At 52.8% G+C, this 15,741-nt stretch overlaps 2 protein-coding genes across 2 annotated transcripts in view; one reads left to right on the top strand and one right to left on the bottom strand.

Moving 5' to 3' along the window:
• Positions 1–12,353, bottom strand: part of DTX4 (deltex E3 ubiquitin ligase 4) — a 30,308-nt gene extending 17,955 nt beyond the window's left edge. Inside the window, exons 1-2 of the mRNA XM_036260087.1 lie at positions 12,143–12,353; positions 3,539–4,244 (exon numbers count right to left, since the gene is read on the bottom strand). Of these exons, the coding sequence (XP_036115980.1) occupies positions 3,539–4,244; positions 12,143–12,353 (917 nt within the window). The remainder of the gene's footprint in view (positions 1–3,538; positions 4,245–12,142) is intronic.
• Positions 12,352–12,972, top strand: LOC118628716 (predicted GPI-anchored protein 58). The gene has a single exon (XM_036259649.1). It carries the CDS (start codon positions 12,352–12,354, stop codon positions 12,970–12,972), a length of 621 nt encoding a protein of 206 aa, XP_036115542.1.
• Positions 12,973–15,741: the final 2,769 nt, after the last annotated feature.

Raw genomic sequence — 15,741 nt, 5'->3', positions numbered from 1 at the left:
CCAGGAAATATTCCAACTCGAACAGCAACCCCCCCCCCCCCCAAGGCAGCCTAAGAACTCTGGGGTGGGGGCAAGGTCTGAAGAGAGGGAGGGTCTGATGTGGGGCCTGGGACTCCTGTGGTCACTGTGGGAGAGGTGGGTGTCCCTGCTATGCCAGGAAAGGGACAGAATGGCAGAAGGGCTTGTCACTAGATTCTGGGTGGCACCAGAGTTTGGGGAGGAGGGGATACTTGTTTATGAAATACAGAAGGGTGTAGAGAAAGGTGCCCTTCCCCCACCAAGGGGCCAAGAAGTCCACCTTCCAGTCCAGCTGTGCAGTGACATGTGCCTTTGGTGGGCCACCTGGCCTCTCTGCTCTTGTTGACCACATCTGGGTAAACAGGGCACTCCACATCTCTGTCCAGTGGGCCCCTGTGAGGATGGAGGATCTAGAGCAGACACTTTGTAAATAGCCAAGCCCTATGCAAATGTAGCTGATTATTTACATTTTTGTTTCCCAACTGTAAGAGGAAGCTGGGCTGGATACAGTCTCCAGCTGTAATATTCCAATTTTCTCAGATTCCTGAGGCCATCAAGTGTCAAGTTGAATCCTGGGCGGTAGTTAGGATTGTCGAGTTAGTGGCAACAGGTCACCCCTCCCCCACTGGTACTGGTTAAAATGAGAACCACGGAGACTGGCCCATGCAGTCCGCACGGGTCACACCCGCCTCCTGGAAATGAGCAGCCCATGGGCACTTCCACTTCCTCCAGGCAACTCAGCTAAATCTGTCTTCCTGGCGGCTCGTTGGCCAATCAGAAGACACCTCCTCTGCCCTCATTCTGTTGGGCGGATCCCAGGTGTGGAGGGTGCAAGTTTTCACTTCTGTCCCTCACATATAAAACTAAGACAAGAGAAGAGCTGGCACGGGGCAGGGGAAGGGAGTCGAAGGCGGGAGGGTGGTCCTGCAGACACCATGGTGAGAAGCAGTGTTTTTCTGGGAGTCATGAGCCAACCCAGGAATCCTCAGGCAGAACAATGCTCTGGTCTCTCCAGCAACCGTGGCCTCACTGGAGATAGAGAAGCCTCAATTCTGGAGGAGAGGGCCACAGGGGCGACGCGCCCCCCCTGTACAGCCCCCCTCTCTCTTCTCTTTAGAAGCCCCCTGCTTGTGTCCCTGAATAATTCACAGGGCCTTTTGTTCCCCCCAAACCCTTCTCTCCATCCCACCCTCCCTGGTCTTCCTTTTTTCCGTGGGAAAGTTGCTTGAAGAGGTCATGGGCAGCGAGAGGTGGGGGGAGGGGCCACTGGACGACAGAAGGTCGATGGCAGTGCCAGACAAAGGGAATAAACACGCTAATTAAATGGCCAAGAAAGACTGGAGCAGAAGATGGTAGTGGGGGTGAGGGAGGTGGTAAGAGGTGAAAAGAAAAGGGCTGGAAGCTAGGGAGGGGCCTCCCTTGTCAGGAAAACAGAGCAGAGAAAAAAATAACTCGTTTCTATAGCTCCTTTGAAACCGCACTGGCCGGCCCTCCAGCCTGTCCCTCACTCCAATTCTACGGCTGGCAGAGGGAGTGAAGCAGACAGATAAAGAGCCGCCGACTCCCTCACTGGGATTTAAAGCGATCTGGGGTTCCTTTCCCTCAAATATGGCATGGGGTCGCTTGGCACTCGTCAAGGGCACCAGAAATGAGGTGAGGCTGCTCGGCTTTGACTTCGACAACTACATAGTGCATATTCAATAGATACCCAAGAATAATTGTAATAGCAACCATAGCAGCTAATTCTGACCAAACTCTTACGATGTATCAAGCATTGTGCTCCATCTATACACCAAATATTTCATTGGATCCTCAGGACAACCTTATAAGGAAGGTGCTATTATTACCCCCAATTCACAGATGAGCACATTGAAGACAGAGGATGCAAAACTTGTCCCAAGTTACACAGCAAGGGACTTGGGTTCAAGTCTAGGCAGTCAGGTTCTGGAGGCTGGGTTCTTATACACCCCAGGAATCACCCTGAACTCTGTTAGAGGCCCCCAGGTGCTACTATGTGACAGTGTAGAGATATTGAGAACGGCACTGTTTAGGTACCTAGTCCCCTCTCCCAAATACTCCTTCTGCCTACTCAGAGGGAGGCACGTGAAAATCCCATGCATCTGACCAGCACTTGACTGTTTGCTAATTGCTTTCACATAAATGAGAAGCTGGGCATAAGCAAAAAAAAAAAAAGCAGTGGACTAGAAGACTAAAACCTGGGTTCCAACCCCGACTCTGTAACACGTTGTTACACGCTGTGTGGCTGTCCTTGGGGAGTTAATTCTGAGCTACATGCCGTGCCTGATGCCTGCATCACAGGGCAAGGGAACGGGACAATGCTGGGGAGTGCACCTGGTACAGGTTTGTATGATGACTCACAGGGCAGGCAGGGTGAGCATGATGATCCCCATGACACACAGGAGGAAACTGGACCTTGCAAAGATTCTGTGGCTTACTCGACTGGCAGAGGCAGGTATACCCTCAGCCTATGGTATACCCGTCTTCTCTCCTCCCAGGGCTGAAGCTGTATGTGCAGAGATCACCCTCTAGGCAGCCTGAATTTCACACTCAGGCATCCAGCCTAACTCTGAACCATCCCTACTGCCCCGGGCTCCTGGGCTGCAGGCCAGGCGCCTCTGGAGAAAGGGAAGATTGGGCGGCTATGAGAGCCCAATCTCATAAGACACTAGGGCCTGGCAGGCAGAGGTGGCAGGCACCACATGACCCTGGGTCTCTCCCATTTTATGGTCGAGCAGACCATGAAGATCGTAAAAAGCAATCATCACAGAATCATCATACAACATCACCGGGTTGTCAAAGGAGTAACAGAGACAATGCAGGGAATGTGTTTGGCACGCGGTAAGGACACTGATATGGGCTGTTACTTACATCCAAAGGTGCCCCTCCAGCTGCCAGAGAGGCCAGAGGAAAGGATCAAACCCTTATTTGGCACCTACTGTATGCCAGGCCCCATGGTGCATGCTGGACAGGGAAGGGGCTCCGCAGAGTCATGAGTCTGGCTCTGAGGTCAGACTCCCTGTAGTGTGAAAACTGGTCTCTGCTGAGGATTAGCTATGTGCCCTTGAGCAAGTGAACTTGCAGTCTCTTCATGTGTAAAATGGGATCGAGATGCCCACTTCAGCGTTGCTGAGAAGGATTAACTGAGGTGATGAAATCCCCCAAACTGGGAGCACAGTTAGTGCTGCCTGCTATTACTGGGTACCCGTGACCTCTTTATCCTCAGGGCAACTCTGACTCCAGTATGACTGTCAGCATCACAGAGGAGGAAGCACAAGCTGCCCCATCAGGGGGCCAGGAAGAATTAGAATCCGGAGCTCTGCCCCCGAAGGCCAAAGGCCCCTCATCCACCGTACCAGGCTGCCTTCCACCGGCCGCCAGGGGTAGGACAAGATGACAGGGAGCTTAAGCCCTGGCGGCCCTTCCTGCATCTCTGACCCCCGGGTCGACCCTTTGCCTGCCTGAGGGTTAGAGGCTCCCAGCAAGCCTCGCAAGCACCTACCCAGAGGCGATCAGCACCCGGGACTGCGCCATGGCCAGCCGCTGCAGGTTGGTCCGATTCAAGGTCGCCAGGGCCACCCTCCCCGTCTTGCCGTTGGCTCCTGGGGGGCTGGCAGGAGAGCCCGCAGTCGCCCCTGCCGGCGTGCTGGGGGCCTGTCGCTGGATGGGCTGCGCTGGGGCGGTCTTCACCGGGCCGCGAATGGTGCCGGTGCTGTCCAGTGGCTTGGCCCCAGGTCCTGGTGGCGGGGGCAGCTTGACCGCTCCGGATGGGGGCACGTTCCTGCGGGCCGCTGGGGGCTGCAGGGGCCCGGCCGCCTTGACGCTCATCACCAGGACGCACTGCGGGCAGGAGCAGGGCGGGCCAGGGGGCGAGGCGGCCGATCCGGGGCTGGCCGGCCAGGACTGGGCTTTAGGCAACGTGCCGGTGACCATGGGGTAGATGAGGTCCAGACGCCGGCGGACGCGGCGCTGGCGCTGGGTTTGCCGGTTGATCTGGCCCATGGTGCTGAAATCAATGACGTAGCTAAAGCCGATGGAAGTGAGGTCGATCCAGGGGTGCTGCTTCTCATAGGCGTGCTGGATGGTGATGCCCACGTCCATGTCGTAGGGCGTCCAGGATCCATTGTCGTTCTCCCATTCCCACACCACGCCCTTCCCGGGGGCCGAGGACGGGTCGTAGTAGTTGCGGCGAACTGGGCGGAGGGTCCCTGCCAGAGGGGGACAGAGCAGAGGGTCGGGGTCAGCAAGGAGTGACACGGAATTGTGTTTCATTCATAGGCAAACATGAAACGCGTCCTACTGTGTGCCAGGCACGGGCCTGCCTGCTGAGGTATCAGCTTTGAAGGAGACTCATTCCTGCCTTTTAGGCCTCCGCAGCCACACCAGGGTGGAAACCGACGAGTTACAAGGAGAAGGACGTGGGAGGACGTGCGCCACCAGAAGGAGCACCCCCTGGCCCGAAATGGGGACACCTTGGTCTGCAGCCAAATTTGCTTACTTACTAGCGAATATAGACACCCCCAGCCTCCTTTCTCCCCCCAGATACAGAATGATAACTCCTTTGCTGAGGTTTTGTGAAAATTAATGGTTTTTGTGATTAACCCAACAAATATGCATCTCTACATGCCAAGTTTTGCATTTCCCTTGGCCCCAAGGCACACAGGCTCTTGACACACAATAGGTTCTCTTATATATCATATCCCTTCTGCCCTAGCCTTCTCAATGTCACTTGCTCTAGGGTTATGGAAGAAAAGAGTACAGGGCCGTGAACACCTAGAAGGCAGAGGGGGACCTTGCCTCCATCCAGGAAGGCTGCCCAGAGACAGTGGCCAACGGGCTGGCCTGTTACCCTGAGAAGAGAAAGGAAAATCAGGGTGAGAACACTCTCAAGCTTCCCAGCGTTAAGTCTCATATCATCAACAATGGTAATGGCCATAAGAGTAAGTTTCTGTCTTGAATGTCTTTCTTTCAAGAAGCCCAACCCTGCTAAAGAGAAGATCATCTTCCCTGTTACAGTCTTGCTGGGTTAGGGAGTAGGGACGAAGCCAAGGTCACAGCAGGGGAATAGTACAGCAGAAACGAGCCTGCAGGACAAGAAGGGAACACTAGCCTGTAGCTGTTGCCTCTTTCTCCCCTCCCCACCCAAACCTGAATTCAGACCCAACGAGGGCTCATTTCATGGGCATCGCCATCAAGGCTGAAGATGCCCAGCTCCAGGCCGGGCAAGAGCTCCGGTGGCTGGGATCACCAGACCTATCATCTTGAGCACTATCCCTCAAAGTGCTGGGAAAAGGCTCCCCTTCTCCGGCCTCTGACCCACCCCTCCTCCAACCCAGAGGAAGATACCAGGATGGGGACAGAATCCCATTCAAGGGGGGAAGAAAAGGAACAATGGCTATTCAGGCCTTTGCCAGGGTCATAACCCACCCCCTACCCCATCTCCGAGCCCCTTAATGACCCAAAACATCAACATTCAGAGTCAGGAGGGAGAGGCAGAACAATCCCCTATTCAGCAGCAGGACCTCTGCTGGGGGACATGGGGGCAGCCAGCAGGACAGGAGGAAGGGGGACAGCAGTAGTCCCCTGGTTCGCCTCCATTTCCTTCCTAAGTAGCCCTCTCGCTGGGGAACAGAGTGCAGGCTTTGTGTCCAACAGCAGAGGTCCTGTGCCCTCCAGCCATGCGATTAAGCCTCAGTTTCCTCATCTGTTTGGGACCCAGGAAAGGTACTTCACAGGGTAAATTTGAGGATGAAATGAAGGAATAAATATGACGCTCTGCCATAGCACCTGTCACATGGCAAGAACTCAAGAAAAGTTGGTGATGATTATTGTAATTTATTTTCTATTATACGTCTAAGCAGGATGGAGGAGTCATGGGGCAAGTTTAATTCAGGGGATGCTGTGCGTGTGTGTGTGTATGTGTGTGTGTGTGTGACTGAGAGAGAGACAGACAGAGACAGAGAGAGAAAGGGGAGAAGAGCAGGAGGAGAAATAGAGAGTTTGTATGTAACTCATACTCGTACCTTCTTTGTTATTTAGAGAGGGCCTTCACCTGTCCCAGACATATGCTCTGGGATAGGATGTATGGCAATCCTATAAAACACCTTTTAGAGATGAGGAAATTAAGTTTGGAGAGCCTAAAGGTCACTATTTTCTATTCCTTCCAGGGTAGGGACAATGTACTTGACCGATTTCCACAAATGTGCTTAAAAGGCACTTTGACACCAGTGTTACGAGTCCCAGAGCTGCCTGGAAATTGCCCCAGAACTCTGGAGACCCTGCCCGGCTGTCCCACACCTCAGGGGCACCTTCCTCTGTGCTAGCATGGCCTCCATTCCTGAGAAGCCCACCCCTGAGATCCCCATGGGTTCCTCAGAGTTCCCGGGCCTCCCCCCACTATTCATCGAGTCCCTTCTACTGAAATCCCTTCTTTGCCTCTTTTACCTACTGACATTCTCCTGGTCATTCAGGTCCTACGCCATTTGCCATCCATTTCTGGAAAGGTTCTCCCAGTCCAGGCCCCACCTTCAGAAGTCTGGGATGCACCAGGGTCTCGGCACTTGTTTTTTAAGTGCGGACACAGACACCACAGTGTAGGTGTTTGCTTTCTAGGGCTTCCTGCAGTACCTGGCAGGGATGAGGGCTCCGCTACGGGCCGTGATTGATTGACGACTTCCGGCTACTTGGCCATCTCGTCATTTATCTCGTATGCTGAGCACCCACTAGCTGCTGTAAGGCACGCCAGGACCTAGGCACTCCTCAAATAGCTTACAGTCCAAGGAGACAGGTGTGTGAATGACCATTTATGAGGCGGAATAGCCACAGGAGGGATGCCAACAAAATGTATGTCAGCAGAACATCTGACCACACCCCCACCATGCTTAAATCCTTTCCATGACTTCCCCCGAGTTCAGGACTGAGATGCCCCTCCACCCACCAGACTCATACCTAAGACACTCTGCCCACATTGCTGCTGCCCAGCCTCCTTCAGTCCACTGCCATGCTTCTCCGGGCTTCTTCCCAAAGCTGGTCCCTCCCCTCATCCCCCGAGCAATCCTCTTCCCTGCTCGTCCTTCAGATCTCTGTGCCGCCCCGACTAGGTCAAATTCCTGTTCCTATTTTTCTTTTTAATTTTATAAAATTGATTTTAGAGAGAGAGAAAGGGAGAGGGAGAGAGATAGAAATATTGATGAGAGAGAACATCGATTGGCTGCCTCCTGCATACCCCTCAGTGGGGATCGGACCTACAACCTGGGCATGTGCCCTGAATGGGAATCGAACCAGAGACCTTTTGGTGCATGGGTCGATGCTCAACCACAGCCACAGTGGCCAGGCCCATTCCTATTTTTCTGATAGCATTGATCTTGATGTGCAATCACACCTTCATTTGTGAGATTACTTTGATGAAAGTCTGTCTCCCTCCACTGGACTCCCAACCCCACAAGAACGGGCATCCAGATGTGTGCTCAGGGCCATACCTCCCTTTTCTACAATGTCCTAGGCCTGGGGGCTCAATAAATATAATTAAATATTAAATAAAATAACGATGGTTTGGAGAACATTGCAAGAAAGGGATGACAAATAGCCGAAGACCTGTATGATAAGGAGAATTTCAATAAGCAGAAATGGCCAAGGCCCGCCAGGCTGTGATGGGTTTTATTTGTAGGCAGTGAGGAGCCAGTGACATTTGTGACGCAGAGAAGTGACAAGACCAGAGCTGCTCTGTTAATTAGTTCTAAGTGAAAAGTAACAAGGGTGCTAGCAGTGAAAATGAAAGGGGGTGACAGGCTGGAGGGACCCTACAGAGAGGAAACCGGTAGGACTTGACCTTGAGGGACTGAATGCTTTCTAAGAGAGGTTCCAGGATCACCTGTTTCAGAATCTCCCAGTGTGCAATGCCCTCCAGCCCTGGGGGTCAGCATCTCCAGGGCCCGGGCCTGGGAATCAGCATGTGGACAACCACTGTGAGTTCTCATCATGCACACTAACGTTTCAACCACTGGGCCATATGGTCTCCACATATGCCTGTACCTGCCAGGCACCTGAATAAGACTGAACGACAGAATGAGTCACACAGTCCTGAGACTTTGACCATGGGCAGGTTAATTACGGACAGAAGGCAGACCTCAGAACCAATGTTGTGGGACAAGAGAGATGGTGGGATTTCATTCGTGGATTGTTTTCATTCTGGACCTTCTATAACCAGGACCGTGAACTAGATGATCTGAGGAAATCCACTTGGTCCTAAGGTGCAGTGACCCAAGGGAATGGCCTCTGATGGGTTAACGATAAAGGATGCTCCCAGACTAAGGGGGGAGAATGAGAAAGAAAATCCATTTTTCTTGGCAACTCAGGCACCTGTACCTCAAAGCACCCAAGATATTTCAGCTTCTGGAAAGTGAGAGACAACACTTTCTGAGAATGACCTGAGGTCCCCAGGGCATTTCACCCACATCTGTGCAACACTGTGTTAGAGATCGACTGTGCCCAGCACCCCTCACCCTTACTAGAATGTTCCATGAGGGCAAAACCTTAGGTGTTTGTTATCGCCTCACCCCACGTCCCTGGGACGGTGTCTGCGCGAAGTAGGTGCCCCATACGGGTTGGCCACATGAAGGAGGAGAGCACAGGGCACTTGATTTTGGAACCTTCGCTCCGCCACTGGCGGGCTGTAAACCTCTGAATAACTTAATCTTTTTTCAACTTGCTTCCTTTCCTATAAAATGGTAACAAAAGATCGTTCATAAGGTCGCTGGGGGCATTCAACAAGATCATGTGTGCAGTGTGGTTGGAACATCCCCTAAAGTGTAGCTGTCATGTGGTCATCACGCCCTTTGCTTCCTCCATTCCTGTGCCCACAGAGGGTGGAGGGCATTGTGGGGGCCTCAACATCAGCTCTGTCACACCCTTTCATCTCTCTCCATCTGGCCCTATCACCACATGAAAGACATTAAAGAGGTCCCAGCTGCACAGAAAACTGAGCTAGAAAGATCCCTCCCTCACACCACGCCACTTCTAAGCAGCAACCTCACTGGTGGAGGGGCCACACCCATTCACATGCCGATCTGCATGATGGGGAGAAAGGAGCCAGAAGGAATCTTAAGCCTGTTCTTCTTTCTGCAGAGGAAAATGAGGCCTGAGTGGTTAAGGGACTTGCTAAAGGTCACATTGTAAGCCAGTGAGTCTAGGATGAGAGCGAGTCATGTCTCCCCCTCAGTCAAGGTCTTCCCCCATCTTGCTGCCTGGGCCTTGGAGAGGGCAGCCAGCAGGTGCACTGGAAGGCGCAGAGGGAAGTAGTGCTGAGGTACAGAGCTCCAGCCACTGTCCTACAACATAAGGTCACCCCAGGCGAGGTACCTGACCGTAGGCAGAGAGGACCCCACCGAGGCTTTTAGAAGCAGCCAAGATCCAGCCGCCTCTATCTCACCCCATCGCTTCCCTTCTTCCAGATTCTCCCAGATGCTTAGAGGAGACCAGCACAGAATGCAGATGAGCTCAGACTGAGAGGCTGTCTGGGGAAGAAGGGTCCAGGGCAAACAGGCGGCAGAGGGTGTCTGCACCCTCCTGGGCATCTCCCTGGAGACAGCAGGACGAGGTTGGAGCCCAGGAGAGCTGGGAATCTGAGGACGCCCTTGGCAGCAGGGCAGGCTACTTCTGAAAAAACAAAGCTCTCATGTCAGGAAATGTCCCCACATAGAGGGGCCACGGGAAAGAGAGAGGAATCGCCTCTTCACAGGGGATTTCCAGCTCTCCTTTGTTTATGGGGATGTTTCTGGTTTCCAGCTCCAAACTATGGCTTAGGGGACTGTAGGTAACTTAATTAAACATTGCCAGGGCCTGGCCGAGGTTGCCTGGGAGCCTGTGGTTTAAAGTTCCTACCCTGTCACAGCCTCATCAATGAGCTATATTGAGAGGAACTGTGTGTCTGTTGGTGGAGAATGGAGAGGAGGGGGCTCCAACTCCAGAAACCCTGAGACCCTATTCTACTTTGACAAGCTCCCTGACAGACCCAGCATTCCTGGGAAGTCAGCCCAGTGCCTCCAGCACCCAGTGCAGGGCCTGGCACTGAGAAGGCAGACAGGAATGGGAAAGGCACCCCGAGGCAGTCTTTAGAATGATCCAGGGCCAGCTCTCTGTCTCCGCTGTCAAGTCTGCTGAGCCCTGGCCACTCCTCCCCAAGGACAGGCGGATCACCGCCTGGTGCCCAGCCTTGGACTAAACTGACCACCAGGTAGAGCGATCAGACCTGGGGGAGGTAGCTTCTGTCCTTCAACCCAGTTTTCTCCAGAACTTTCTGTAGTAAGGACCCTTCAGGCTGTGATCCTTCCTAGGTACCATGCCCCTAAACACTGATTAAACTTTCTCCCTTCCCACCCAAATGCGGGACAAGGTCTGGGACCTTTATGTCACCAGGATGGCTCTCCATGTGCTGCAAAGATTTCGTTTGAAATAGAAAAGCTCACACCTGCCTGTTTATTTTGAGCAGGACTGAAATTCCCTGTCAGGTGTCTCAACTGCTGGTATTCCCGGTCTCATCTCCATGGCTCAGCTGTTCCCCTCTCCAGACACATACCTGCCCCCCAATCTGAGGCCTCTGACCTTCACTCCACAACTTCTATCCAAATTGCACAATTACATTCTCTCCCTCCTCCTCAGCCACACTTAATCCTCTTTCTCAATCTCCCATATTCTCCTTATTCCCTCTTCCTCTCAATCATCTGAGCTCCACCTCCCTCTCTTTCCCACCAGGGTTTAAACCCCTTCCCCCCAACCCCCTGGTCCCAAAACTTTACTCACTGGGCCAATGTCTGCAAACTCGTTGGCAGAGTGGTTGTTGAGAGTCATGACTAATGATGGGGACACGAGAGTGGAAAGCTACCCCTTTCCCATGACAATCCTAATTAGTGCACAGGATGTGGGGGCTTTCCAAGGGGGCCGCGATGCCCAGCTCCAACAGCTGTTCTCTGGCCTGCTGGGACTCTCCCAGTCCTCCTCTCTTGTCCCTCCTCCCCACACCTGCCTCTCCAGACTCCTCACACTCTCAGGAAAGCCCAGCCAGAATTCCAGAAGCAACCTCCCACCCTCATGAGGACAGATCTGTCCCAAGTCATCTACTACGCCTGGACGTGCTGGGCCAAGCAGAGATGCAGCTCTGCCCTGCCCCTCCCGCCAGTGACCCCCGCCCGACCTCCCCCCTGCCACCTCTCTTCCTTGTGATGGGAAGGCTTGTCAGCTGGGAAGTGAGATTGTTTGTGATGGTCGCTGTGGCCACTTGCTTCTCACGAAAAGAGTTTAGTGATCTGGGAGGCCAGAGTGTCCCTCATAGGCGACGGTTTTAGGAGGAAGCTTGGGGACAGTTTCTCCTTAGGAATCTGCCTCCTCCTCCTCCGCGGACAAAGGGAGCGGAGCGGCCTCCCTGCCAGGCATTCCGGAGCCCGGTTCCTCCCCCTCCTCTCTCCATCTGCTCTGGCCTGTTGCTTCAGCACTCGGAGTGCACGAGCAGCCGCCCTCGCCAATGCCACAGCATCCAGGGCGCTCAAGCCCTGGAACCCCCCAACTCCAGGCTGAGCCCAGCCCTTCCCATGGGAGACTACCGTTAGAGCCTGCAGGGAATCTCCGCTTCCTTCCCCCAGTTCGCACACCCAGCACCACGCTGTGGGAAGGCACCCCACACAGGGGCAGAGCAGTGTGTGTGTGGGGGTGACAGGAGGGTACGTGGCAGGCCCGGTGCCTGGGACAAAGCAGGGTCAGCCTGTGAGTGAGCGACAGGAGCAGGAAACATTTACTAGGGGCTGGGGCTGCTTGTGGGCGGTGTGGCCCCACAGGTTTTCACAGGGGAGGACCTGGGCCCACCAAACGCTTAAAGGGGTGCAAAAGAGGAGTTGTTAGGGCTAGGGTGCAGCTGGGTTTGCATAACCTGAGCACTGACACTAATTGCTTGGGCGTTTATTGCAGGGGGGATCGGGATCACGGGACGAAACGCCCCCTCCACGACCACCTCTAGGGGACACCACAGCACGGAGGTGCGGACCGGGTGGGCCGGGGTGGGGGATCTCAGGGTAGGGAGGGGAGGTGCGCGAGGGCGGGGCAGGGGCGGCCGGCTCACCCGTGTCCTGGCGGAACTGGTTCATGGACTGCAGGTCGATGATGTAGGGCGCGAGCCGGCTGTCCACCTGGCCCAGCACCACGCTGCCCCCGGCGCGGGGCCCGGCGCGGACCACCGCTTCGATGTGGTGGCTCACGGCCGGGCTGTAGGGACGCCAGCGGCCGTGCTCATTCAGCCATTCCCAGACCACCACCGCCGAGGCCAGGAGCATGGCGAGCCCGGGGCTGCGGCGGCGGCGCTGCGCTGTCCCTCTCCCGGGCTCGGCGCGCCCGCCCTCCTCCGCTTCCTCCTGCGCCGCCTTCTCCGGGCCTCGACCGCGCACCCCGCCCCGCGCCCCGACGCCCCGGGCAGCCTCAGCTCCGGCCCATGGGCCGCTCCCCAGCCGCGCATCCACCGGGGCCCGGAGACCGGGGCCGCCTGGCTGCGACCGCGCGCTGCCGCCGCCGCCGGGGTCCGCCGCTGCCGCCGCTGCTGCCACTGCTCCGTGGGGTCGGGTGGCTTCATGCAAATGTCCGGCTTTCTGCAAACAGGCCCCCGCCTTGCAAAGCCACCCGGCGGACACGCGCCGGAGCTCCGGCGGGCGCGAGCGGGCACTGACGGCGAGGCCAGCACCGGCCCTCGCACCAGTTGCGCCTCGGGCTCTGCAGTCGCCCGGATGGGAGCTCGCCCTGCGCTCGCGCTCGGAACGGCCCCGTGTTCCCTCCCCTCTCCCCTCCCTCCCCGCTGCTCCGCCGCACGAAACGCAGTCGCCGCTCGGCGAGAGCTCCCCCTCCCTGTGGCTCCGCTCAGTTGCTTCTAGAATGAATCGCTCCTCCCAGGCGGGACGCTAAGGCGAATCCGCGCCTGCGGGGGTTACCCCAGTCCCTAGACGCCGAAAGGCGACCCGCCATGACACGGCCCTGGGACCACGGCTGTCGCCAGGTCTCAACTTTGCCGTCTCGCTCTCGGGAATGGAATTTTTTTCTTCTTTTTTTTTTTAATGCAGCGTGATAGGTGTGCGCAATGAGAGCTCCGAGACACCAAGTGTCTCCGATTCACGCGCGCACCCGCACACTCACATACACACACACGCCCACACCCCCACGCTGTTCTTCTTCAGGGTGGTATTACCTCATCTTCGTCCGCATCCTTAGCTGTCCGTCAAGGATGCAGAGCCACGCCCTCTGACTACTCAGGCCAGTGTCTTGGAGCTCACACGCCCCCTACTGGCCCAAAGCGACGCATGCCGGCCAATGGCCACACACTAGTTGCTGCTCAGCTCCAGCCTCTGTTAAGGAGTCCGAGTCCAAAGGGATGCAGCAATTTGGTGAATGGTGAATATATCTAGTCTGTGTCCAGAGCATATGCGGTTTTTCTGATCTGCTTCGACGTTACTTGAGTCAGGGACACACATGCTAAATTGATTTATTCTGCAGGGTTTCTGTGACCCAAATAATGAGACACTGGGAAAGACACAAAAGCTAGACTTGGTTATTTTGGTCTTAAATAATTAATGTGGAATATAACCTAGCTACTTTTTTTCCTTTATTGATTTTAGAGAGAGAGGAAGGAGAAGGAGAGAGAGATAGAAACATTGATGAGAGAGAACATCGATTGGCCGCCTCCTGCATGCCCCTCACTGGGGATTGGGCCCAGAACTTGGGTATGTGCCCTGACCGGGAATCAAACTGGTGACCTCTTGGTGCTTGGGTCCACACTCAACCACTGAGCCACACCAGCTAGGCAATGTGGAAAATAATCTAAAAGAGCATGTTGACATCAGGATTAGATGTTAATACAAACTTTGTTTTGCTGAGCTTGCAACCACATGAAGCAATACTTTTATAAGATCAAAATCCAGAATAAGATATGGGAAAGTAAAAATTGATTCTGTGTTAGGGACTGGATTATGATTTTTTTTGCAATTTTTATTAATTTATTTTTGTTATAGATGTTTCTCCTTTTGGGATTATGAATTTCTTAAAGTAATCATTTTTTCATAATATCTTACAATCTTTTTGTTAGTTTCTTTCAGAAGATTTGTTTTCCCTTCTCTTTCTTGTGTTCTCTTGAATTACAGCCATTCTTAATATCATTATTTGTATTCTCCATGTCTTTTTCATCCTTTACCTTGCTCCTCACAGAGTTCCAAATACAAGGCAAAAGAAAAAAAATATACATGCTCCTCAGTGAGTGTCCAAAAGCATCAGGCTTGAGGCTACTTCAGAGCTTTGTTCCTGCTGGTGGTGCCCTTGCCCAGAAATCTCCCCACGATCACCTCCAGAAATCCCATTCTCCCTTAAGGCCAGCCTCCCAGTCCAACTCAATCAACACCATTCATCAGAACACCAAATTATAGGGTCTGAAAGACAAAAGGGAGAGGAGTAAAGGATACCTCAATTAATCTTACCAAGAGGCATTATTATTCCCATTTCACGAATGACAATGCTTAGGGAACTTATACAATTTGCCCCAGGATATATATTTAACCAGAGGGGAAATTGGTATTCAAACCTGAGTTGTGATCCCCTCCCCATCCTCTGCCACTCCCTCCCCCCCCCCGCCCCCGCAAAAAACAAGAAAAAACCCACACATGTTGTATGGCTAGGTATGTGGCAATGTAGAAGTGTCTCAACGTAAAAGAGGGTAAAGAGAAATGAGGTTAGAGTGTTCTGGAAGAACAAGAGTAGACTTGAAGAAAAAGTAATCTCAATTATGTTGAGCTGTTACTTTCAATCATGAGCCCAAGAGTATGAAGAAATTCTGGAAAACTTCTTGTGGTCTGCTTAGGTATAAATCCAGAAACTACCAGTAATGATGTAAGGGAATGCTAGGAGGACCAGGGAGAAAACAGCACCTGACTGGATAAACCACAAATCCCCAGCTGGAAAAAGATAAGGGGCTATAAACCAGTGTTAGACAGGCTGATTGGGAGATGAATGGAAGAAACAATGTTTGGAAGAAAGTGGCTCTTAACTATGTCCAGTCTGATTTTTTACCTGGCCTTCGTGTGTCTGTCATGCTAAACGTGGCAGAGTATTACCACTGAACAAATATAAATGCCTAATCATACATGAGAGGGTTTATAGATAACCTGATTCATTTGCAAGCAGAACTGAATATTTAGATGTTTGACATTAAAAGTCAATTAGAGTTGTAAGATATTTGGATTTTTTATATGCTAAGATAATTTATAATTCATAATAATTCACTTGGCAATAATAATAACTTATTATTATATGTCAATAATAATCTTAAATATTTCTATTTAGGCATCTCAGATCTTCTAATTCAACAGTCCTAATTTCAAATAATCTATACCATACCTGAAAAACTCAGATATTTCATTTTGGTATCCAAACTATATCTCTCAAAGTGCCTCCTGTTGCCGCCCATAAATGGCATAATAATCTTTAACCAAATTTCAAATGTGCCCAATTTGTAATTTGGGATATGGCAGCTATAATAACACCTCTCTAATTAAGACTGATTGGAATGAAGCCGGTATGTATTATTCAAACCTATAATTTGATGATACTTCAAAAATTGCCATCATTGCTTTACATCAAGTTTCAATGAAAAAGCCATTGTCTTCTTTTTCTGTGGAACATTCATGGACA

Source organism: Molossus molossus, unplaced genomic scaffold (assembly GCF_014108415.1).
Source record: "Molossus molossus isolate mMolMol1 unplaced genomic scaffold, mMolMol1.p scaffold_m16_p_13, whole genome shotgun sequence".
NCBI classification, from domain to species: Eukaryota; Metazoa; Chordata; class Mammalia; order Chiroptera; family Molossidae; genus Molossus; species Molossus molossus.
Note: the sequence above shows the minus strand (reverse complement) of the source record. Positions and strands in the feature narration are given on the sequence as shown.